A 24,354-nucleotide genomic window follows, 5' to 3' on the forward strand; every position below is an offset into this window, starting at 1 on the left:
TGGGTGCAATACAATGGGGTTTCCCATGAAAAAATTGCCTCTTATTTCCTGTGTCACAGCCTTTGAGCAGAGACAGCTAAGATTCAAAGACTCTAAACATATCATATGTATGCATGAATATGTACAAGTTAACAATATGTTCTTTGCACGGCCTGTAGGATATCTAAATCTTTCGTATTTTTGAGCTCTTGATACAAACGCACGACGTTTGTAGAGTGAAAGGTTCTAAAGCAAAGAGGATTACCGTTTATGGGTGTTCAAGACCCCAGACGTTCAACCACATATGTACAGAAAACAATCAATTCTTATGATCCCACCCCGTATCCTGAACTGGCATTGTTTGGGGCATTGATTGAGAAATCCCTCCATCGGCCATTGAACTCTAGTGACAACGGTCTACCACCATACGAGTAGCTTTGGAATTTGGCTGTTATCCGGGGAGATTTGAACAAATCAGTCAAGCAATCTTTGTTGACTCAAGTAAAAAGGGAAAGCCTTGTTCGCTCACCAATTGCTGTTTCAGCTTCCTCGACGGTTTCGAATTCAATCACCCCCACACCTTTGGATCTTCCACCTTCAAATATAACTTCTGCATTCTGGACTTTGCCCGTGGTCTGGAATAGCTCCACCAAGTCCTCATTTGAAGTCGACCATGGCAGCTATTGGCAAAAACAGTCATCAACACGTATACTTTAGCTTGAAGTGCGGAGATTACTTACATTTTTCACAAAGATTTGTTGGTTGGGTTGGATGTTCAGCGACGGTCCCCCGAATGGAGCCCCTCCGCCGAAACCACCTCGGCCGCCATGTCCTCCATTAAAACCGCCTCGAGGACCAGTTGGCCCACCAAAACTTCCTCCGTGAGCGGAGCCATCCTGACCAGAGTAATCTCCGTATAGATTGGTCGTATCGCGACCGCTACCCCCACCAAAGCCACCGCGGAATCCACCGCGCCCCCCACCTAGAGGGAAGACAAGATTCACAGAAAAATACGACATTGCTATGAACTTCTGCACAACATATAATGCAGACTCTGAGAGTGACCTACCCATTCCACCTCTGAACCCACCTCTGAAACCTCCCCGGAAACTACCCGGCCCGCCCCCAGCCGAGCGATCTTCGCGCACCTCCATTGTACGCCCTTCGTATTCAAAACCATTGAACATCGCTACCGGAGAAAGAAAAATCATACATGAGATGATGGTCAGTTCCAACAGAAGTACGAGATAAGCAGATGGATGGATTGAAACCTATTGCGTTTTGAGCATCACGCGCAGTCTCAAAGACCACCATTCCATTTCCAGTAGGAGATCCATCAGGGCCAAAATAGACATCAGCTCGGATGATTGCACCCGCAGAACGGAACATGTCTTTCAGATCTTGCCAGCCCACATTGAATGGCAGCTATGAACCGTAGGGTGTATGATCAGCGATTTCATCATGTTGATCAGATTCTGGACCAAAGGGTACGTACGCCGGAGATAGCGAGTTGTTTACAAGCGTGTGGTGGGGGCGCACCACCTCCCCCAAAGCCACCACCGCCGCCACCATAGCCATAACCACCCCTTCCACCCATTCCACCACGGGCACCGAAACCAGAGACAGCCAATGCACCATATCTTGCTTCCTCCTCTCTGTCCTTTTGAAGGCCAACCAGCACAAGAGTGGCATGTGAGTAGAAGGCCAGAAGTAAGCAAGACTGAAGCGTTCATACCTCTCGTACAAACACCTGTCGCCCAAAGAGTGGTGTATCATTTAATGTCTTCACTGCTTTTTCGGCCTCTTCACGCGTGCTGAATTCGACTACACCGCAGCCCTAGAGAAGAGAAATGATATGAGCGTGAAATTTGAAAATCGATGGAAAGGCGACACTCATGATATACCTTACTCATTCCATTTGGAAGAACCATGACCTCCGCAAACACCACGTTTCCAACTGAGTAGTCCAACGCGAGATCGAAGGAATCAAAGCCCAAAGTAGACCGATTCAAAGTAATTCCGCCCGTTTTTATCATCCGAAAAGTAAGACCATCATATACAAAAATGCACAACCAAACCCAGCCTTTCCGTCAGTAACCATCTCCCTTTTACATCTCGAACAGTTTCCCATCCACCACTACTTCTTTCGCATTACATGGACCACGAAGACGTCGTTGTAAGGAAGTCAGAGATGCCTGCTACAATCTGAAGTCATATGTTATCCGACCCATGACCTCAAATGTCATATAAGACAATCACCACACGGATATCCCCAGTAGTAGCTGAACCATCAGACTAAGCCAATCAGCCAGCTATCCAACACTTCATGTAGCTCTGATTGATCGGGGTCCAACTGAATACCCAAACATCGGCCTTCATAGCTAGCATTTTGTAATATCCATAAAGACAGAGACTACTACTACCACCTCTTCTCTCACACAAACATAATAGCCACCTTGGTGGGAAAAAGAATTCTCAGCAAATTTCACCCACCCTCACGCATGAAATCCTTGAGACGGCAGAGAAAAGTGAAGGAGATGAGTAGGTCAGTAGTCGCGCTAGATAAGGGGTGAAGGCCAAAAGACGAGCTAACCTTAAGGTCGCTCCACTTGACTGAAAAAGCCAAGTTGCCGACATAGACACGATTCTCCTTCACACTCCGTTTACTTGCCTCCGCCGCTACCAAATCTCGATTCATTGCACGTCGAGCCGGGTCATCAGGTGGACCGCGACCACGCCCACTGTAGCCTCCACGATCTCCGCGATCCCCAGACCTACGGATTGGCGATCGAGAAGAACGTCGGTCGTGGCGAGGGGAACGAGATCTCGACTTGGACCGACGCGAACGTCTGGGTGATCGGGACCGAGAGCGAGAGCGTCGAGAACGTCGACTGGTAGATGATCGCTGAGGTAGGCATCAGACAAAATCAGCGACAAAATCAAATGTAGAGCGACTCAAGAAGAACGCGCAGATTCAAGACTTACGTGGTAGTCATCATCTCTTCGACGGTCATCTGTTTCCCAGCGGTCAGAGTCCTTGAAGGTCCAAAAAGAGATGTCGAGTCAGGGTCAGCACGCTCGTTGACGAAGTGGATGGGAAATAGATTATCATGTGCAACAAGGTAGGGAGTTTCTAGATATGTCTGACAGTTTTATTGGAAAAGAATGTGATCATCTAGGGATACTGCATCAGCCTTGCGGTCATTGATATTTACCTTGTTTGAGGGCATGGTATTTCCGTTCCCGAGTCCATTCGCGACTTTGAGATTTTCGAGATTTGAGATTGCAAGGAAGTGTGTTAAAGATTGCGATGACGTTTGAAATGGTGAAAGTCTCTGTAAGTATGAGAGGACATACCTTTATCATCCATCATGTTGGAAACAGCTTTATTGTAGTTTGATGTTCTTCGACTTGGTATTTTTCGTATTGAGAATCGAGCGGAACTTGAAGCGAAGGAAGTTGATCTGACAACCAACCGGTTGGACACGTTTTCAAATTCTACATACCAGGTGCACACCACAGCAGCTGCGGCCCAATTCAGGCGCAGCATCTGACATGATCGGCGTCAGGTGGCATGAGCCGGCGCACCGGCGCGCAAGTCTGGGTGACAGAAACCTCGCACGTTGCTGCAAGGGAATCTTACAAGTGCTTGCAAGACAGTTGATCATTGAGTGTGAAGTCTAAGACAAGGGAAATATCTGTTATGAAAAAAGCTCAAAGACATCCTTCCCATATCAATCAGCTGGGGGGGTGACTGAAGGCTTCATGGCATATACTTAGTAACTAAGAGAGTTTTTTCATACTAAGACCACATAAGACTAAATCATGGGCCCATTGAATTTGATGGTTGAGAAAAAAAATCCTCAAAGGTCTGAACTTCTTTGGTTATGTATACTGAAGAATGCATCAGTGACAGGGTCAACAATTACCTTTCTAAAAACTCATACTTCTATCTCAAAATTCAATATTATTGGTTTGCAGATTCAAGAGTGGTGTTGCCATTGATATTGGATTATGATAGTATTAACAACATTTTCAAGACCTTGACAATTTGAAGTTTGAAGGGAGTAGTATTCTGAGTATTGGGGGAGCTCTGATAAGACACTTCTTAGGCTTCAGGTGTAACGACTGTTTTCATTTCCCAGGACTTGTGTTGCTGTGCCCAATGGCAGAGAAATTTTTTAAAGTCTCTAAAAACCATATTGGGACCATGCAAGCGGAAGCTTATGGAAACAACTTGCAAAAAGTCATTCTTGACCAGTATCTGAAAATGTACTAATTTGCCTTGATACTACTCTTAGATTGGATGTATGTTTTCAAAGGATGGGTGATCCAAATTGATAATTGGCATCTTCTGAAATAAAGGCCACACCTATCAGCCCCACTCAAAATTGACAAGCAGGGGAACTCATAGCGCCTCAGGACCATTGCAAGATCTAGCCAATTGTAAGGGGGAAAGAAACCACACATCATCCTGCGAAAAGGAATCCCGACCCTCAAAAATAGGCTATGGAGACAGCGCCAGACTGGTATGAATCCATCCTTTCAAAAAAAGTGAATTGGGTGTTGAAACCACCTGGGAGTATCACCACATGATTGGTAAGGGATATGATGAAGTACCTGAAAGACATGTGGCCTTGCGTGCCACATCTTCCCTCTTGCCTCTGGCAAGGAAGAGATCTAAGTGAAGAGAAAATTTGATGTTGTTGTTTTGGGAGCAATCCACCGTGTTTATAATATTACATCAAGCCAAGTTGGACTACAAAACGACTTCCTTAGTATACACCAGGCAAGATACTACAGACAAAGACTATTTACAGGCAAAAAGAAATCATGTCACTTCCAATTGTGTGACACATGACAGAGGGCTTGAGATAGATGCCCAATCGTGGAATAAGACCCCAAGAGGGAACGGTGGACTGTGCAAAGAATAGAGATAGCTTGCATACCTGCTGTAAACCCAGCTATCACTGTAAGCAACACCCCGGTGATTGGCTGTTAGCTGGGTTGTCAGTGAGATTATCTCCAATGTGATGAAGGCCTGGGCGATGTCTGTCGGATAGGATAAGGGGACCATCAATTTTCGAGAATAACAAGACGAGCATGACAGAAATAAGCTGATGCTATATAGCACGCGAAAGATATATAGACGGACAGACCTTCGCAAATTCCACTTGACCTGTCAGAACAGTCGAGAGCAATACATAGTTTCTCGGTCAGCTCTATATAACATTTGTGATACCCTCAAGCGTCGCAAAGCGCATCTAACTAGAGCAGACACGATGATGAACCGTGATGTGTCCATTCACCTCGTCTGCAGCTGAGGTTGGTTGCTCACTTCCTAAGATACATCTGATACACCAGTACAAATTGTACCACCTAAAGATTTCCAATAGCCGAAATCAGACATACCTGACTGTTCTTTGCTGTCAGCTTGATAGCAGCAGACAGCCTCACGGGGCCCTTCAAGTGCATTCCCTTGCAATTGAATCTGATGACGTTCCTGGATGTTGTTTGTAAGGTTGGTGGATGTTTGGAGGGAAAGGTATTAAGAAGTTGTCCTTACATTCCATCACTCAATAGAAGCAAAGAGAAACGAGATACCAACTTATTAGGGCTCACGTGTGGCCGCCACCGCACTAAGACAGGTTTTGGTGTCGATCGATCGGATGTACGTTGACCGATCCGTTCCACACGCAGTTCCACTCTCACAAAATCGCAACGGACCAGCTTTCGTTCAGCATCCAACATCTCCAACACAAACTCGTCTGTCATCCCTTCGTGATTCGGATCTCCTGATGATGCGAGTCCGCAGTCTAGGTCTGCCAGTTTAATTAAAGCCTGTCCATCGGCCTCTGTCCTCACTAGTCCGGTTGCATACACCGGCCATCGCATTGTCGGTATCGCCAACGAATTTGTCCAAGTGATTATGTAACCCTTGTGGATGAGAACTTCAAAGATGCGTTGGATTAGATGGTTGCCCGTTCTGAGCCAATGGTGGTACGAAAAGCAGCTTGAGACAGGTCAAAGATCGTAATGTATCGAATCCAGAGAGGATGCAGGTGGATATGGAGATAAGTAATTTCGGGATTTGACTGTTTAGAGCCCTTGGATTTCAACTGAGATGCAGGTATGAAAACTATCGTATTTACGCTGTCCGGAAACTCAGCAATGGGAATCGTTATTGAGAGGTTTATGATTCATGAGTTGACTGTGGAGAGGTTAAACCGATGAAGAAAGCAGGGTGCTAGAGTTTATCACTTGCGGTCTATGATAGCTAGGACTGTCGTAGTTTATAAAAAGATGTGTGTGATGAATCCAAAAGATTTGGCGAGGCGCTGGAAGGCGCGAGGGCTCGAAACAGCTGGAAACATCTTGTGGTGTCCCACGAACAGCCGGACACGGTCCGGGGCTCAACATCTTCCACAGGGACTATGAGACCGGGTAGGGAGTTTTCTTTGCGGTTGGGGAATTCAATTCCAGGCTGACATGAAGGGCGCTTTCACTTAAGCAATTTCTGGTGAGAAATCACATTCTGCAAAATTTAAAGTATCTATTTGGTGGTGCATGTTTCATTTTTGCATTAAAAAAATTACAGAATGTGATTTCTGGTCAGAAATTCCTTAAGTGAACGCGCCCGAAGTGTGAGCATGAACAAAACACTTCTCGGCTCAACTTGGTCAACACGGAGCTGACCAAGGGTATTTCAACCTTCATATTACATAACATTATAGTGGTCTACATATCACAAACCCACTGGTCTCTTCAAGATTTTGAGTCACTTTGATTGTCATGTAGGAATCTGAGTGAGTGCATGTACTGTTCCACTGGAGGAGACAAATCAGTTGCACCACAAGAAGAAGTGGAGTAGGATGTGATTGGCATTGCAAGAAGAAATTATGGACAATGAAAAAGGTGCAGCAATCAACCTTCTGCAGTGAGACAAATGTAGAGCTAGATAAAATCCAGGATTTTGCAATGTTGTCTGCCAAATGCTGAGACAGCTACGCTACAAAACACTACCATACGTTCTGTGTGTAGCGTAGCTGTACGCAGTTACCAAGAATCTGGCCCTTATGATAGTGTAGCTTGTCAAGTTATGCTACGCTACAAGCTACTGTAGCTGATTTTTGTGCCTCTGCACTACACTACAAGGCCAGAATTTGGTTAGCTGGAGATTTCCTGGGACTCTGCATAGGGTAGCTGGAATTCATTCATGCTGATTCATGTTAGCTGTAGCTTAGCGGCATGTTTTTAGCTACACTATCTTATGTTATCAGCTACAGGTAGATTAGCTGTCTCAGTGTTGGTCTACCTGATCTTTTCATGGAGTGAGTGTCATATCATCCAAAAATCGATGGCTACCCTTGAAAACAAGAATAAGTGATCCTAGAATTGTAAAACTATGTACTCCCTTAGCAGGATCAAAATTACAAGCCCAGGCCAATATCCTGATAGATGTTTGTGAAACAGTGGCCATTGGCATAAGGAGCTATATTCAATTTTGTTGGCAGTATTTCACCATGTCTGCATCACATCTGGAAAGAAAATATAACAGGTGTTTATATACAGATGAGAAGGCTGTTAAAAGGTACTTAAACTGCACAACTTGAGGAAACACAAGGAAATCCTTCTGAGTGAATGATCACAATGTTGAAAGGTTGTATGGACCTCTATGGACCTCCTGATCATAAGCTTTTCTGGTGTGTTTGTTGCAGTTGTGGTCTACAAGTATTAATTCATAAAAAAAAACTGAATCTGTCTGAGCTTTTTTCAGAACATCAGAAAGACAATTTTTGGTGTGTTCTGACATTCTGACAAATAAGATATGTTTGAATGCCCCTGTGAAGTGCCAGAAGCCCTTGTGATTGCAACTGGCTCTTCCTACTGCCTTCAAACAGCCTTACCACTTCACATCCACCTCAGCTCCATGTCTGTCAGAAAGGGCATAAGCTGCCTAAAGAGCATATCACCTTTCTTACAAAGAAATTGTTACATACATATCAATAATCTACATGTAATTAACCACTTACATGTAGTAATAATATAAAGAAACATGTAATAATCAATTACATACAAATAAACACATGTAATCATCAACCACATGCATAGTGAGCAAACTATCATGTTCTATCACATTCCATATTCAGTTATCAATTTCTACTCAGTCTATTTTCTATTGTTTCTCTTTCTATGTGATATTTAAAATGTTATACATCATTTCAACAAACAAAATACACACGGATCAATTTGGGAGATGATCCTGCGTGATTTGTTTTATGATAATATTTCAAATAACCGCATGTAGCCTTAGTTCAAACAGATTTTTCAACCAACCAATCCATCCATATCAACCTTCAAAAGCCCTTTTACAGTTAGTAGCCACGGATTCACGGTCTTTTTGCTATTTCTCTCTTTGATTACTATTGTGAAGCACTGTACTACATATGTAAAACATATGTGATCAACCTGTAACAGTTCATCAAATTACACAGTTGTTCCCTTTCTCAATAAGCTTCCTTATTGACAAGGTCACCTAGCTCATTTCCCCAAGATTTCTCCAACAAAATCACACAAATCTCATCTGCCTCCAATTTTCTCAACTAAAATCAATGTAGTCAGCTATAACAACATTGACATCAATTCACTATGCCATCATCAACTTCTGAAACACTCCATACACTGGAAAATTGATGAGACGAACCATGTGGCACAAACACAGGCGGCTACTCTGGCATTGAAGTGTTTATTTTGATTTAACTCAAAATCAAAACATTTGAATCTACTGAAGCATCATAACAAACAAAGGGGAAGAAGAATAAGCTGGTTCCATCATCAATAAGGAACTTGTTTTCAGAAACAAGAAAAACAACCAATGGATAACTGTTTTTAGATTTAAGCATCACAAATAAAGATGATCTTCTCCCAAGAAAGGACAAAAGGTGAGCATTTAAAAAAGATAGCCAACTTTGAAGTGAAATGGAGAACAGCCAAGACATTTGAAAATCACCAAGAACAACAACTTTCCCTTCAAATAATGATTTTCTTTTTAAAAAGGAAGAAAGCTCATAACTTTTGAAAACATCAATCTTTTTTTAGGTGGAATGAAGAACAACCAATAAAAATACAAACAACAAAAAAAGATTTTTTAGTTAGAGTGTGTATGCTTGAAGAGAAGATGGATAGAATCAAATAAGAGTTAAGGCAGGGGCTGGCTTCTTTTGTGGGGTAGATGATGTGGGGGTGATGATGCACAGAGTTCCTCAGAATAAGTGTCAGAGCTTTTCTGATGTTCTGAAAAAACTTCAGGAAGAGTCTGATTTTTGCATTTTTTCTGGATTTATATTGTAGACTATCATAACTGAATTGACTAGTATCCTTTGTTCCTGAGAATGAGTCCAGAAATATCAAAAGGAAATGATTGTCAACTTGATGATTCTGTGATATCTGTGATTCTTTGTGTGGCATCAAACCAATTCTTGGGTTGTGCTGGATTTCAACTGACCCAACAACACAGCAAAAGTAGAAGAGATCTGTGGCTAGCTGTGCAGATAAACTTGGTAACTTCTCAGTTCAAGGGCTGTACATAGGTCATTCAAACAGCATCAGGTATAAATGACCAAACTTAACATCATTCACATGGCAGAAGGTGACCATAATTAAGGCTTCAAAAAGCCATGTTGTACTGGTCAAGTGAGACATGTTTATCAGATATCTCAGCATACATTTGAGGGTAGCTTCAAATGTCTAAAAACGCATAATATCTGTATTGATTAAGGGTACGCTCACCTCACCAAATTCTGGTGAGAATTTGCATCCTGCAAAATTCAAAATTTTGGTTTGGTGGAGCATTATTCATTTTTGAAATTTAAAAATTGCAGAATGCACATTCTGATAAGAACATGCTCAAGTGAACACACTCTCAGAGATTTCAAGTGTGATTTTTCTATCCATCAATGTCTATGTATCATCTATCAATCCAATTAATCAAGAACTAAACTCATCTTATACTCACTATTAATCATGACTCAATCTGATGACCATCAACTTATTCAATCTATTGAAAAAAAATCAAATCAATCTCAAGGACTTGAAGATATTGATCCTGTACTTGAAGCTCTAAACACTTCATTGACCAAATCACATATAAACCTTTTGTAAATCAAAAACTTATATCAACAGAAATTGGAAAAAGATAGAGAGAGTCAAAACACATGAAAAAGTGGGAATTTGGAAGGGGGATAGAGGTGTATGACTCCTTCAATTCTTTGTTGATGCTCAGAAACTCAGACCTTGGTAAAGTGTCCAATGTGAACAAAACCAAAAGATCCAAAGGAATTGGATTTTACCACTCAGATTTGAGAAATGGTAAAAAGATTACACAGCCCTTTTTTAAAAATTGGGAAAATGTTTTACTTCTTGGTATTAGTACTAATTTCCTGAGCTTTTATAATCACTTGCAAACAATAATTGAGAATTTTGCACACTTTTGCCTTGGGCAACCACCCAGTAATGAGAAAAGTGCTAATTGTAACAGGATGCAACATTGCCCTTGCATCCACTATCAAGCCCACCTGTTTCCAAGAGTGGAACAGTCAAGTGATTTTGTGTTGTAAACTTAACTTTTTAAATTTTCCAAAAACTGGATGCATAAAAGCTTTCCTGTTTTCATGAAATTTATGTACACCTATGCTATGTCATGGAAATATTTTGTGGTAAAAACCATAAAAAACTTAAACTTGTCATCCCTCATTTTACAGAAACTGGTGAGTTTTTGTAGTGTACATATACATAAAATAGCCAACTTAGCTCCCCTTATGATTGTCTTTCAACACCACCTCTTGAGAAGCCTACCTCACTGCTTACTGCAGCATTGTCCACACACTCACTTGATGTGATGATCAGGGTCCCCTTGTTCCAGTGCTTGTCTAGTCCCGCACGCAAACATGACACACTTAGAGCATATAAACCTGTTCAATAAGTTAGTAAGTTATAATTTAAAACAAATGTGTGGCCTTTCTTGCACTGATGAAAGTTGGCCCCACAGTCATGATTTTTGATTGATTTGTATCAACCAATCATTGAATTTGAAAATTGGACAATTGGCTATTCAATGTGTTATCACACATTACAGCTTGTTCACAGTGACTTTGACTCCAAAAATAAAACTCAAATCAACCTTCAACACCAAAGTCAACAACCAACACCTCCTTTCTCAGCCCTGCAATCACATGAACCAAATCAAGAAGGTTCAATGTCAATCTTTTCTGATTGTTGATTTTGGTTGTGTCTTTTAATTGGAATAGGTCAATCAAATATCTTTGACTGACTTCAAACCATTCAGAGGAAGAGGATGAATATCAGAGCAATGCAATCTCTTTGATTTCATGGATTTTTGCTGACTTTGTTTTCAATTTGAAATCTGTAGATTGAGTAGATGAACACCATGATATTGTATGTACAGTCTCCTTCAAGTGGTTTACATAATTAATCAGTTGCTGCAATGGTTACAGGTCAATTTCAAAATAGAGCTAGAAATTGTAAAATTTAATTGTTTATATTACTTTTGATCCATTTGATTGGGTTAGACCAGATATATCTAGAGAACCCAGAAACAAAGAAATATAAACAAGCGAAAAGGACACCATCAGTGTTCAATTGGAGTAATGTGGTTCAGATGAAATCCATCAGGGAAGTGTGGTGCTGGGTTTTGGTACCAGTTGAATTGCCTGGATACAAATCCCAATCTTGAGGGCAAAAGTTTTTATTTGGTCAGGATACAAAGTCATGTCAAACAATGTGGCACATTTTCCAGCAATCAGTGATGTTCATTGTTCCCATATTGCTTATCATCATGCTGGCTCAACTGCCAGCCACTAACCCCATATAAGCCACCTGGGTAAATTCATGATCAACACTGGATGATTACCAGGAGTCTGATCAAGAGCAAGTTTTCTGCTTGAGATCACATCTCCCCAAACCAACAATTTTTGTTTGTGCCCAGTTTTCTTAACCGCGGGACACAAATTTTCAAATAAAATCCTTCAATGTCAAATTTTCCATAAATTTCATATTAATTTCTCTATGGAGTTACACAAAGGTCAAAATTAACCAAGTTTACAAAGGTGGACTTGACCACTGGTGGATTTGGTGGTTAGGTGTTATTATCTTGTCTTGGATCATTCTATAAGACTATGCTTATAGTTGCTAGAGCAGTCTTTATATACTTGTTCTACGTCATCATAGTTGTACTCTTCCTCTTCATGGTACAATCTCATTATACATCTTATACGATACAAAGCAGCACAAGTTCCCAATCAACCCATCTCATTCCCATTGATACCAACAGACTAGTCTCTGTACGTAAGCCAATAGCTGCTCATAACATAAGGTCCACCTTTTGGGACTTAGTTAAGTTTGCACAAAGTCGATTCTGAAACTTTTCCAAAAGGTTTCCAGGACTTTTCCAGAACAAACAATTGGCTGTGGTCTGGATTACTGGACATGTGGACAGAAGTATATCTTCGACTACCCTTTTGCCCTTAGGGGAGATTTGCCTTGGGCTCCAGAAGAGTCAAGACTGGTGGGAATGTGGGGATTTGATGAAAGTACAGCAACACAGAACATATTCTGGCTGTCTGGTGTTCTAAAAAATGTTCTGGAAACTTTGTGGAAAAGTTCCAGAATTAACATTGTGTAGTATGAATGTACACCACAGGTCTGGTGGCACGTGACGCTCACGTGAGATTTGACTCTGCAATTGAAACATGTGCTGTCTACATTGTCATACCCAACGTGAGTTACATGTGCCAGCCAGCGTGGCCCTCACCCAATCTGATCACCTTGCTAGAGCGTGATAACTCACCTGATGAGTGGGTGAGTCATCTCATATCATAACAAGGTGACATGGCTCACTCAATGAACAGGTGAGCTGACTTGCCTTGTTAGAGTGTGAGTCAAGCTTTGTGATGACCAGGTGTGAAAGCTCACACGCTGTGGCAAGCAAAACACACTTCTCAACCCTTTCTTTTTATATTCACAAGACTCCACATTTCAGCACATTTTTTTTCTTCTTATCCTCACATTTGATCAGTGCTGCTGAAACTTTACAACTCAGCAAGGAATAGTGGTAAGAGCATTTTAATCTTCAAATTTAGTTATTTAATTTAAAAAGAATCATAATCATATCAAATCAATTGAACTCAACTGATAGTACATGAGTCAAAAGAAATTTTACAATGTTAAATTTAAAAATAAAATCAATAGAAAATCAAGAGGAAGAAAAATGATGAACTCAATGAAAAGGATTGATTGATTCAAAGTTGAAAGAACTAAATGAAAAATCAAAATTGAAATAGAATAAAAGAAAAGAAAAGAAAAGAAAAAGAAATCGATTTTGAGGTCTTAACTTGATATTAGATGAGAACATGATGAATATTGAGCAAGGACTAATTGATATTAAAAGATCAAGACTGATCGAGTAACTTATACAAACAAGAGTTGGGATCAAGATCTAAACAACAAAAGTTGTGACGAGAAAGTGGAGAACGGGTGTTTTGACATTAGTATGCAGGGTGAATAGTAATGAAAACAAGATAAAAAGAAAGACTTACCTATATAATGATTTAAAATCAAAGGTACGTATTGAATGTGGAAATCAAAATTAAAAGTGAGAACTTGATTGATGGATTGAAATCAAAGCAAAAGGTCAGAATCAAAAGGGAAAGAGCTAGATCTTAAGTGAGATGAGGATGGAGGAAAGGGGTGTAGAGTCCTTTTGATTGAGATTGATCGATTGATTGGGATCCTACAATCAAGAATTTAATGAAAGACATTAAATAAAGGAAGATAGTTTTAATGGAGTGAAGAAATAAGATGTCAGTGGAATGAAGTGAAGATGAGATGAAGGAAAGAGGACGAGAGGAGACAGTTGACTTACAGCTGACTTAAAACCAAAAATCGAAATCGATAAGTTGGGAGAATGGACAGAGATCAAGGTTGAGATAGAGATGAGCAGGGAGTAGGTGTAGAGCTGTGTAGAGTGGTTGGCTTTGATTGGATCGGATCGATCGATTTATACCTTAGAGACTGGAAATCGACTGAAGAATACAGCAATGACCCATGAGAGCCCATGAGTGAAGGGGGACTCAAGCGTACATAGACTGGGGCAGTAGACAGAGTGTAGGGAGATCTGTGACATGTACCTGTGACGTCATACGTTTTGTAATTATATATGGATGAATGAAAATGAATTGAAATAAAAAAAAATGTTCCAAAAGATGTCTTCAAGATGCATGAGCTGCCCTGTTGCAAGTAAACCTGTGCCATAATGAGTCATACGAGGGAGGACTGTTCATGTGCTGAGCACCTGATCAAAATTAAATTGCCTGCTGAGCACCTGGGTGGTTAGCTCACCTGCCAGCGAGGTGCTCAGCAGGCGAATCATCTTATACTACCGGCAAGCAAGCTACATCACATGCTGAGCACCTCGTTGGCAGGTTGCGCTTGCACCAACCAGCTCACCCACTGATTGGCTGGTAAACCACACCATGCCAATGTGGTCTTTCTCTCAACATGTAGAGCAGGTGACAAGCATTGGGTGAGGGCCACGTAGCCGCACTCACGCTGCTTTCACCTGTTCCACACAACCACTTGGCGTGGTCATACCCAACTTACATTTCACGTGGTCCCAGTTCAAAGTTGCCCTGTGGTGTACAGGTGGCTATTGCAAATGCTTGAGTTACACAGTGCAGAGATGCTCTTGGTTAGCTCAGCAAAGCTCTCTCCTTCTGTGTGATCATTAATCAACAAAATCTTGCAACATAGAACTGGTGAGGAAGGGAAAAAATGATTGCACTGCATGCTGCACTGCCAACATAGATGCCTTGGGTTGAGAAATCCAAGACATCATTGGAGGCTAATCCTTGGACCTTGTCTCAGGTTGCTACCTGAGGTATTATTTTGCGCTTGGAATTACCTTGGGTCAAAACACCGGGAAGCTTCTGTCCAAGGTTTGGCATCCAAGGATACCTTGGATTGAAAAATCCAAGGTAAAAATGTTGGTGGTTCTGAGAGCATTAGCTTGTAAAAGCCCTCTCTGTGCAGCTGTGTCCGCGTCCTTGCCAAGGGGCTTATGACCAATTGTGAAATTCTGGCACAAACACTCCAAGAATGATCAAGTGCTGTTATGTAGTTTTTTGCATTTTGGTGCTTCCCTCACAAACAAATCTCACTTTATGCCACATGGGGCGGTTGTTCAGAATTGTTCTCTACATGTGTTTGCCTGTTTATCACCCAGGAAACCTTTCTTCATCATGCTGTTTTCAAGTGCTTATGTCCCACTGGTAACATGGGGTACAACTTGTATTTTCACTGTGCATGATTTAGAGGAAATCATCCACAGTCATTTAAGAAAAGCTCGCAACAAATTCCGAGCCAATTTGCTCGAGTTGTGCTGGGGAAATTGAGCAAGTTTTTGTAAATTGACTGGAAACTAATTTGGGACTTTCTGTTCAAGGCAAAAGTTGTACAGACAGAAGTAGTAACCTTCAAACCCCTTTGTTGGCTGTGTCACCCAGAGCAACTTTTCCTACAATGTAAAGTGAGAGTTGTGGGTGAGGGAAGCACCAAAATTCACAAAACCACTGAACAGCACTTAATCCTTGGAGAGTCATAAGCTCTGCGAGGGCGCGGACGCGGCCGCGCGGAGAGGGCTTTGTCAAGCTAATGCTCTCAGCATGCTGTGCAATCAATCTTTCACTTTCTCGCCAGTTTCTGGGGTGCAAGATTTTGTTGATTGATGATCACACATAATGTGAGGGTTTCGATGACATACGCAATTGCTCCTAACGCAGTATGGCTTCTAGAAGCTGCTCACCTGCTTCATATCTTCAGGCGCCTGCGGGGTTCGTGAAATGACATAAACTTTGAGCTGAAGGGCTTTCAGCAAGGGCATTCAACTTCCATCATAATCTAGCTGTCCGTAGATCAGCGTGCTGGGTAGGATCTGTCTTGGATTTGCAAATTGGTCGTCAAGAGAAGCACCCAAGATATCAAAAAAGATGTGTATGTGTATGTAAGTATGGCGACCACCCATGAAAACAAAGGTTTGATGTCAAGGCCCTTAAGGCCCGAAACGTCCCATGATCAAGCTGATACCGATCCTGTGACGGGGGGTCTTTGTAAATACCCTGAGCAAGAAAAGCGGCGAATGATACGGGCAGACAGCCGTGGATGATCATCGAGGAGAGCACGAAAAGTCCGACCAAGCAAGGTTCAACGGGAGTGATCACGTTTTGTGACTGTATCGACCAACTACGGAGGTTCAATTCCGTTGCTCTTCTTTCACTTTCACTTTCACTTTCACTTTCATCTACATTTTCACGTCTTTGAGGTAGTTATCGTCAATTGTTGGAAGCTCCCACCTCGACCTTGACTCTTGAACCAGTGATCTTTGCCCATTGAATTTTGTCAAGCAAAAGTCGATCTACTGGGATCGCCTCACTCTTCTGCTCATGGACGACACTCGAATGATTGTGGAGAAGCAAGGGATTTCAACAACTGACGAACTCGGCACCATCTTCTTTGACTTTGTACCTAATGTCACTGACAACGTTCCTCATTTGGTCGCCGTCGGGTCCACGTTTCCTGGTCACTTCATCAAGCATCCGAGTAAAGGGATCAGCTACTTGGTAAAGCTTCGGCATCTCGACTCTAGTACAGAAGGGGATGAGAATCAGATGGAGGTGAAATCTTGCTCCGTTACCCTAAACAAAGAGCGTTCACCGACTCTGGCAGCAGTTCCCTCGAGAGCACCGAGGGTATCATCAATTGAAATTCCAGAAAAGTCAGAAAATTTTTCCTCGACTGATATCGACCTACGGAGCCGAGACCGTACACTCATTATCAACTAATGCCTGCCTCTGTTATTAATCTTGGGACCCAATATTCCGTCAATGTTTGCTAGGATGAAAGTTAAATTCAATTGTGAGGAGCCAAATTGGAGGCAAGGGGCAATAGTCACGATGCGGGCCTCGATACAACTGGGTCAACCCTCGGCGCTCATTAATTGGACTCTTCTTCGGTGAGCGCGTCTATCGTTACACTGGGTATTCGAGCCAGACATCAAAGCTGTTGGGTAGGCATCGCTAGAGAGCCCGAACAAACTTTTCAAGCTTGCTAAGCGAATCCCCTCAACCCTCTATCCCTATGGCACTCCGCAGGCAGGTCGATCTAGGTGGCAATAAATCAAAGCCTTCGAGAAAATGCTGCATCCAGTGCGTGATTGCATAAGGTGCTTTCTTGGTCCAAGGTTAGGCCAGAGTGGATTGTTGAACCCCAGTCACATGTGTGGTTTCATGGATGCATGAGAGTCTAATCTACATCGATTAAGTAAGCCATACAATTTCTGTTAATCCATAGACTGAATCACCTTAACCCATGAGCTCGCTTTTGACAAACAGTTCCGATTCGAGCTTGCCATTAGGGCGCATATAATTTGTAGCAATATAATCTTCACTCTTTCGCAAACCAGCATGTTTCTTATTGCTTGTTCATACACGTTAGAACTAATACACGCAAAACTATTCTTTCATTAATACTCATAATTCATCACAGCCGCTCAATCTTGCGAGCCTGTCATTGCACATCACTTAGCCTGGCCCCTGTACCGTATACCCTCAAGTCAATCAGGCCTTTCTGTCGAGACATAGAGAGACAAACAGCACAGAAATAATGTCTCAACACCGCAACTTTGACTCTTATTCTAGATTCTAGAAATGACATAAACTCCTGAGATGGAAATATTTGAGTAAAGTCTTTACCAAGACTGATCTCGCCCGTGATCTTTATTGAATCTTCGTATCACAAGGCGATCGTATCCATCACGTACTGCGTTTCCAGTGAACGTGGTATTGAGAGGCATTGAGGGTACTGAGTGAGATGTATCTAACAATACGACTTTCAGATATAACCTGAAGGAGGTTTGAGATATCTTTCAGAACAGTAACAAAACAAGTCTATAGAGACTTCATCAAATAAAACTATCCCCAATCTCGAAAACGTCAAGAGTGATATAAATCAATAAAGGTCTAGTATGACTACATAGGTAAAACACACAAAGGCGTATTGGGAGTTGTTGATAATATTACGGGCAAAAAGATGTACACATGATGATAAATGATATCACTGATCTCAATCAATGAGGATCATGTTAATAACACGGTGACCCATCTGTTCATTCAACTCAGCAGATAAAGAAAGAAAATAAAAAGAGGATTTGGGAGACAAGATTGGATATGAGAATGAAGATAGTAAACTAGAGGTTGAAGGTATAAATGTATTAGTGGTGAACAAGGATTAATTCTATTACATAGCTTATTATCGTGAGCCCAAGCGGTACACATCCCACCTCCTCAAGATATTCATTGCAATAAGAAGCATAGAAACAATAACCAACAAGCAGATCTTGAAGTTATTCTCATGCCCAATTCTCGTGACGTTGCTTGAATCAAGACTTTCAGTATTCGCGTGAGGAATTCTCGAGGAAAGACAGTTGATCCTTGAATTCTATGATTCAATCCCAATCTCAATATGTGATCTGATCATCAGACTATTAAGAGTTCCATACCTTGATCTTTTGTTTCTAGATTTCAATCTTCTGAGCACATTTCCACCTCATGGAGCCCTCGGCGAGAAATTCCAAATCATGCTGGCAATAGTTCATGCGGTGAATAAATTCTATCGCATAACCAAGAATCAGATGCTATTATACTGATGGTGTGGATTGATTCAACTGAAGAAATTTCTGTCATAAACCACGCAGAAGGCTTCCCACATAATCTCCTGGGTAGAGCGGTTATAGCTATCTTGCGTAGCAAAAAGCCTTGCTTCATGACTCACTTTCACCCCAAGGTTCAAATTTAAATGATTTCAAACTTCAAGAATTCTTTAGTTATTGAACATCCCCCATTTCAACAATAACCCCATCTGAAAGTCATAGATATCATGAAGTCCACAGACCCAAGACCTGAACTCAGAGTGGGAACTTTGATGAAAGATGCGTTGAAAATGTTGACATATGATATGACTGCAAAAGATCTCATTAGCATTTTTCTCTCTCCTTCTCTTGAAAATTACATTCAAACATTTATCCGGCGAGCATGGTTGAGAGTCAAGGCGTTTCACCCTGAACCATCAAGTCTTGGTTTTTTCATCTTCTTTTCATCAAGTTCCACGTAGTAGATAGATAGGAGCTCTAGCTGCGAGTGTTTGTTTACCCCTGACAAGCCTCCAAAGAGGAGCCGATGAATCAGATTTGGAGGGCTTGTTTTATATTTTAGATAACATCGATCATCATGATTTTGGTGAACTCAATTATATCCCGAAGAGATAGTTGATGAAAAAGGTAGACGGATTGGGGGAATGGATCAATCGGCTCCGATGGTTGATTTGGGTTAATCGACTCCAATGATGATGGGATGGATCATGATTGAGAAGATGGATCTTAACTTGAGCAGGGTATGTAGAGGCATGAAGCATGAATCTCATTCACTGATCGATCTTGTGGTGAGACTTGTGTGAAGTTGGGATCAAGGTTGAGATCAAGTCATTGTATTTATAGAGTCAACCACTTGAAAACTGTTCTACATACATCATTGTTCTTGCTTGCTTCACTTTGAACATGAAATTGATGATGATGTGATATGATGGTCATCGTTTCTTTTGACTAATGTTATTATTATTAAATTGAGTAAACTTATTTATCGATCATTCTTTAAAAAGCTTTACTTACAATTCCCCTTTCCAGATCTCATCCAAATATACTCCACCCCTTAAACCACTCGCATACACTCAGCCACTAAATTGAAACTTTCGAATTATCCCTTTTCACCTTTTCCTTGTAAATTAAATCTCAATCGATTAGTCTTTCACGTAAACAAGGAAGACAAAAAGCTTGGTGACGCCAAACGACGACTGGGGAACTCATGAGTGAGAACCGAGATCTTACAACCACTGCAAATATAGTTTCCGAATACTTCACTTTACTATATCACACTTGTCATCTCGGTATACAATTCACCCTAAATCAGCCCCACTACCAAAACTCCAAATCACTTTTGCTTTGTGTCTGCGTCTTTTGATTGTTGTACCTGCTCGATTTCCTTTTACTAACTAACCTCATCACCCAAAAGGAAAATCGATTTATAATTTTAACCCGCAACCATCACCTTTGAGGAAGGCTGGGTTACCTGGTATATCGATCAATTCAAATTCGAATCGTTTTTATTCTGTTTTCGGTTAATTTACAAGGAAGTGAGTGATTTCTTCTCTTCGCTCTTCATCCCACCCTCTGATCATCGTTCTCGGTGAAGCCCCAAATGCGGCTCTTATCATCGCTTAAATGCCACGGATTTTTTGGGTGGTGTTAGTTTGTAATTCCCAGGGATCATTTTCCTAAACTGGTTCGTTTGGGATTCATGCATGCGTCCCACATTCCTCAAGTTGCTTGTTTCTTGTGATGCCATTCCTCTCTTTCTTTCCCTAGGATCCTTCATCCTCTCTCTCTCTCTCGTCATTGATTCTTATTCTCTCCTTGTCTGCGTCCTGTCCAACTGTCTGAAAATCGATTCTCATACTTTTTCACTCATACGTTCTTACCCCAACCTACAGCTACCTCAGCTTCATTATTCACAAGATTGATTGCTCCTTTAGCTGAGCTGAGAGCGATCGTGTTTGTTTTTCTTGTCTTTCCTGATACATAGCTTGCCGTCGATCGACACCACTTTTCTTCTCGGTCCGCCCGCTTCAAGGCATTGGTGAGTGTTTTAATGCATATAACCCATCAAGTTTCCTTCAGATCCCCTCAGTCCTCCGACTTCCCATCTTCGCTGCAATTCTGTCAGTCTGTCAGCATACATCCATCCCTGTTCTAATTTCTGTCGGTGGCAAAGCCCGCCTTCATCCGTTTCTTATTGAACTTTGAATACGAACTCACGTGGATGACTGATCGCATTTGACTTGCCATCCTTATTTCACTTGCTGGTTGATTTGTTTAAAGCCCAACTCAGCCCCTTCTGCTTTCTTCCGAGAATCTACAACTTTACAAATCAACGCTATACTCGTCATAAAACTAACTAAATCGCAACCGATTTGTCGTCCAACCCTTATTTCGTCGAAAGTGGGTTATCACGCTGTATACGATTCGGAATCGATCTTGAGCAAGATATACAGCCAATTGGTTCATAAACTATCTACAGCTACAGTCCAGCGGGATTTGGAAGGATCTGTGTCCAGCTAGACACTCGAGTTAACATCCGTCAAGTCAATATCCAGCCATTCCCCATTGATTCGAAACCACATCGAAGTTCATATCAAAACCGCAATTTCCCTCAAAGCCGAGTTAAATAAAACATCTCTGATTCTGGCTTTTCGTTTATTCCTTACTTCGCAACCGACCATCCGTCTCTCTCGTCCAACCGTCTCCAACGCCCATCTCATCCGATTCAGATTCTCACTCACAGTGGGGTTAGCCGATTCTCATCAATCCAGCGATACATCGACTGATCTGTCTATGCTAATTGCTACTAATATCCCCTAACTCACACCATCCCACCATTAACCCTGCTAGCCAATTCAATCTTCAGCGACCGTCTACAATCCACCTCTTCCGTTTTCAGGGTGCCTTTCATCTCTTGTCAACCGGTAGAAACATCTTTAACAGCCTCTACATTCTTCTAGCCCTCGTCAAGACTCACAAAGTCCTTACACGATATCCAGCAGCTTACCCACTCTTCGCTTCCTTCCTTATCGAGAAAACGGCGTCCCCTTGATTACCGCTGCATACCCTCCATCAACATCTTTTGACCTCTGCTCTGCTTCTCACCGCGGATTTTATCTGAATCACTCAATCACAGCGTCATGGATTCTTCGCATACCTCCCATGCCACAGCTGGCCCATCTCATGAGAGACAGCCCATACCCTCAATCACCCATCAAATGCCTCAAGACAGCCCATCCAATTGCCGTCGTAACACTGTGGCTTCGTCAGAAGGGTTTGGTGGGTTTCTTGACGATCCCTTCAATCCAACCTTTCGCTCGGGAGGCGGGATATCTAAACCATCTAGATCTCGTTCTGCTCTCAGGAGTCCTGCCAGCCCGAGCAAGAAACGTAATTATGGGGATAGGTGAGGATGACAACATACTTTTCTCATTGACTTGCATAGAGTATATTGCCCATACAAACTAACGCAACATTTTGTTTTCTCTAGGTTCATTCCTAGTAGAGGAGACGGCATGGATCTTTCGACGACATTTCAATTGATGTCGGATAGCCCATCCACTCCAACCCGCGGTAGTACTAAAAAGACGGTAGTGGCGGCTGTCACTGATTTGGAAAAAGGTGCGTGCCAGAAGTTGACTGGAATGTTTTGCTCATTCCGATCGAATCCAGGTCAATTGACTTGCAATTCCTTTTCAGATGAAGCCAACCGAACCTTCACCACACTACTCAAACAAGAGACCTTTGGCACAGAGTCTTCGGACATGGCCAACTTCATTAATTACCCCTCCGCCCATTCTCGACATGCATCTACAGTTTCGAACTCGTCGCCGGGTACCCCACGGAAGACCAACAACAAGCTATTCAACTATTCCTCACCTACTCGTCGCGAACCTTCCAATCTTGATTCACCCACACATCCTCGTTACAGCACCACTCCCATAAAATATGAGAGCGAGCGTTTATTGCTTTCTCCTCGTAAACCAACTCGCACGCTAAGTAAAGTACCATTCAAAGTCCTTGATGCTCCCGATTTAGCCGACGACTATTACCTCAATCTCATCGATTGGAGCTCTACCAATGTACTGGGTGTTGGCTTAGGATCCCAAGTTTATCTGTGGTCTGCCGCGACCAGCGCGGTGACAAGATTGGTGGATGTAAGTCTACCGCCACATGCCGGGCCGGACCACGTTACTTCGCTCTCGTGGATAGGTCGAGGGAACGTTTTAGCGATTGGTACAGACACAGGAAAGGTTCATCTCTGGGATGCTGAAGTGGGCAAACGGGTACGGACAATGGAGGGGCACGAAAGCAGGATTGGGTGCATGGATTGGAATGACTATATTCTTTCCACCGGATCTCGGGACCGGACCATTGCACACCGGGATGTACGTGCCGCTGAGCACTGGACGGCCAAACTAGGGGCACATAAGCAGGAAGTTTGTGGCCTGAAATGGAATACAGAGCTTGGTCAACTTGCATCCGGTGGAAACGATAATCGCCTTCTGATCTGGGAGGCAAGAGGATCGAATAGTGTACCATTACACAGATTCAATGAACACACAGCAGCCATCAAGGCCATCAGCTGGAACCCTCACCAGAACGGTATCCTCGCTTCCGGCGGTGGTTCGGCTGATAAACGGATCCGGTTTTGGAATACACAGACAGGCCTCATGTTGAATGAAATTGACACTGGATCTCAAGTCAGTATTCAATTCTCACTTATTGCACGAGTAATGCTCCTCATCAGTCTTCGTTTTTTATCCTATCCACGACAGGTGTGCTCGCTGAAATGGTCCAAGACTTCAAATGAGTTGGTCTCCACTCACGGCTTTTCACCTGGCCCCATCCAAAACCAAGTATGTCTGTGGAAGTATCCTAGCATGCAACAGATCGCTACGTTGTCTGGACACACATATCGTGGTGAGTATTTGATTTGTTTCATTCTAATGACATCGAATCAAAGTTAATGATATGTTTTGCAATCCCTAGTACTTTATCTAGCCATGTCCCCTGATGGTGAAACGATTGTGACGGGAGCAGGTGATGAGACCTTGAGGTTCTGGCACGCGTTCCCTAAGCCAAGTAAGCTGCGAGGTGGTCTTCGAAAGATGGACCAAGGTGGCTTAAACCTATTTGCCAACATTCGATAAACTTGCATCTCATCTTTTTTCATGCACAAGATAGATCTTTTGACTCTTTTCTTAAACATCTTTCTTCATCATTTTTGGTTTTATCTGTTTCTTTTCTGAGCATCTTCAAATTTCAAATATTCACGATTTATTTATGTCGTACTTTTCAATTCAATTATTTCTCCCCCTTTTTTTTGCTTGCTGCTTCTTGATGTAATTTGCTTTTCTTTCATCAAAAAAATCAATCTTTTTTCCCCAATATCTTGTTTGTGTGTTTGTGTGTAAGACCAGAAGATGAAGCGCAGTGTGTGTGTGTGTGTGTGTAAGAAAGCTATAAACTATACATTAAAGAAATTTGTTAAACAATATGTGACATTAATTAATATGGAGAAATTGAAAACTTTTAAAATTTTCAACCAAGGCTGAGTTTCATACATAATAGCCCTCCAAATCACTTATTGAATG

At 42.1% G+C, this 24,354-nt stretch overlaps 5 protein-coding genes across 5 annotated transcripts; 2 read left to right on the forward strand and 3 right to left on the reverse strand.

The window, feature by feature from the left end:
- Positions 1-123: 123 nt before the first annotated feature.
- On the reverse strand, positions 124-3,410 carry MELLADRAFT_115163 (uncharacterized protein; the record flags this gene model as incomplete). Its single annotated transcript, XM_007404481.1, has 11 exons — positions 124-427; positions 509-659; positions 720-961; positions 1,049-1,168; positions 1,251-1,404; positions 1,475-1,639; positions 1,715-1,816; positions 2,573-2,884; positions 2,965-3,015; positions 3,195-3,238; positions 3,337-3,410. The coding sequence occupies 11 exons, from the start codon at positions 3,350-3,352 to the stop codon at positions 306-308; spliced, it is 1,479 nt and encodes a 492-aa protein (XP_007404543.1).
- Positions 3,411-5,243: 1,833 nt separating this feature from the next.
- MELLADRAFT_89386 (uncharacterized protein) lies at positions 5,244-5,874 on the reverse strand (the record flags this gene model as incomplete). The annotated part of the gene is made up of 3 exons (XM_007404480.1): positions 5,244-5,312; positions 5,392-5,482; positions 5,588-5,874. 3 exons carry the CDS (start codon positions 5,872-5,874, stop codon positions 5,244-5,246), a joined length of 447 nt encoding a protein of 148 aa, XP_007404542.1.
- Positions 5,875-16,196: 10,322 nt separating this feature from the next.
- MELLADRAFT_70725 (uncharacterized protein) lies at positions 16,197-17,574 on the forward strand (the record flags this gene model as incomplete). Its single annotated transcript, XM_007404443.1, has 4 exons — positions 16,197-16,825; positions 16,946-17,116; positions 17,202-17,370; positions 17,442-17,574. The coding sequence occupies 2 exons, from the start codon at positions 16,494-16,496 to the stop codon at positions 17,064-17,066; spliced, it is 453 nt and encodes a 150-aa protein (XP_007404505.1).
- Positions 17,575-20,494: 2,920 nt separating this feature from the next.
- MELLADRAFT_54775 (uncharacterized protein) lies at positions 20,495-21,574 on the reverse strand (the record flags this gene model as incomplete). Its single annotated transcript, XM_007404479.1, has 2 exons — positions 20,495-20,795; positions 21,038-21,574. 2 exons carry the CDS (start codon positions 21,103-21,105, stop codon positions 20,624-20,626), a joined length of 240 nt encoding a protein of 79 aa, XP_007404541.1.
- Positions 21,575-21,897: 323 nt separating this feature from the next.
- On the forward strand, positions 21,898-23,910 carry MELLADRAFT_102099 (uncharacterized protein; the record flags this gene model as incomplete). Its single annotated transcript, XM_007404444.1, has 5 exons — positions 21,898-22,163; positions 22,248-22,378; positions 22,430-23,460; positions 23,536-23,680; positions 23,750-23,910. The coding sequence occupies 5 exons, from the start codon at positions 21,898-21,900 to the stop codon at positions 23,908-23,910; spliced, it is 1,734 nt and encodes a 577-aa protein (XP_007404506.1).
- Positions 23,911-24,354: the final 444 nt, after the last annotated feature.

This window comes from Melampsora larici-populina (assembly GCF_000204055.1).
Source record: "Melampsora larici-populina 98AG31 unplaced genomic scaffold MELLAscaffold_2, whole genome shotgun sequence".
NCBI lineage: Eukaryota > Fungi > Basidiomycota > Pucciniomycetes > Pucciniales > Melampsoraceae > Melampsora > Melampsora laricis-populina.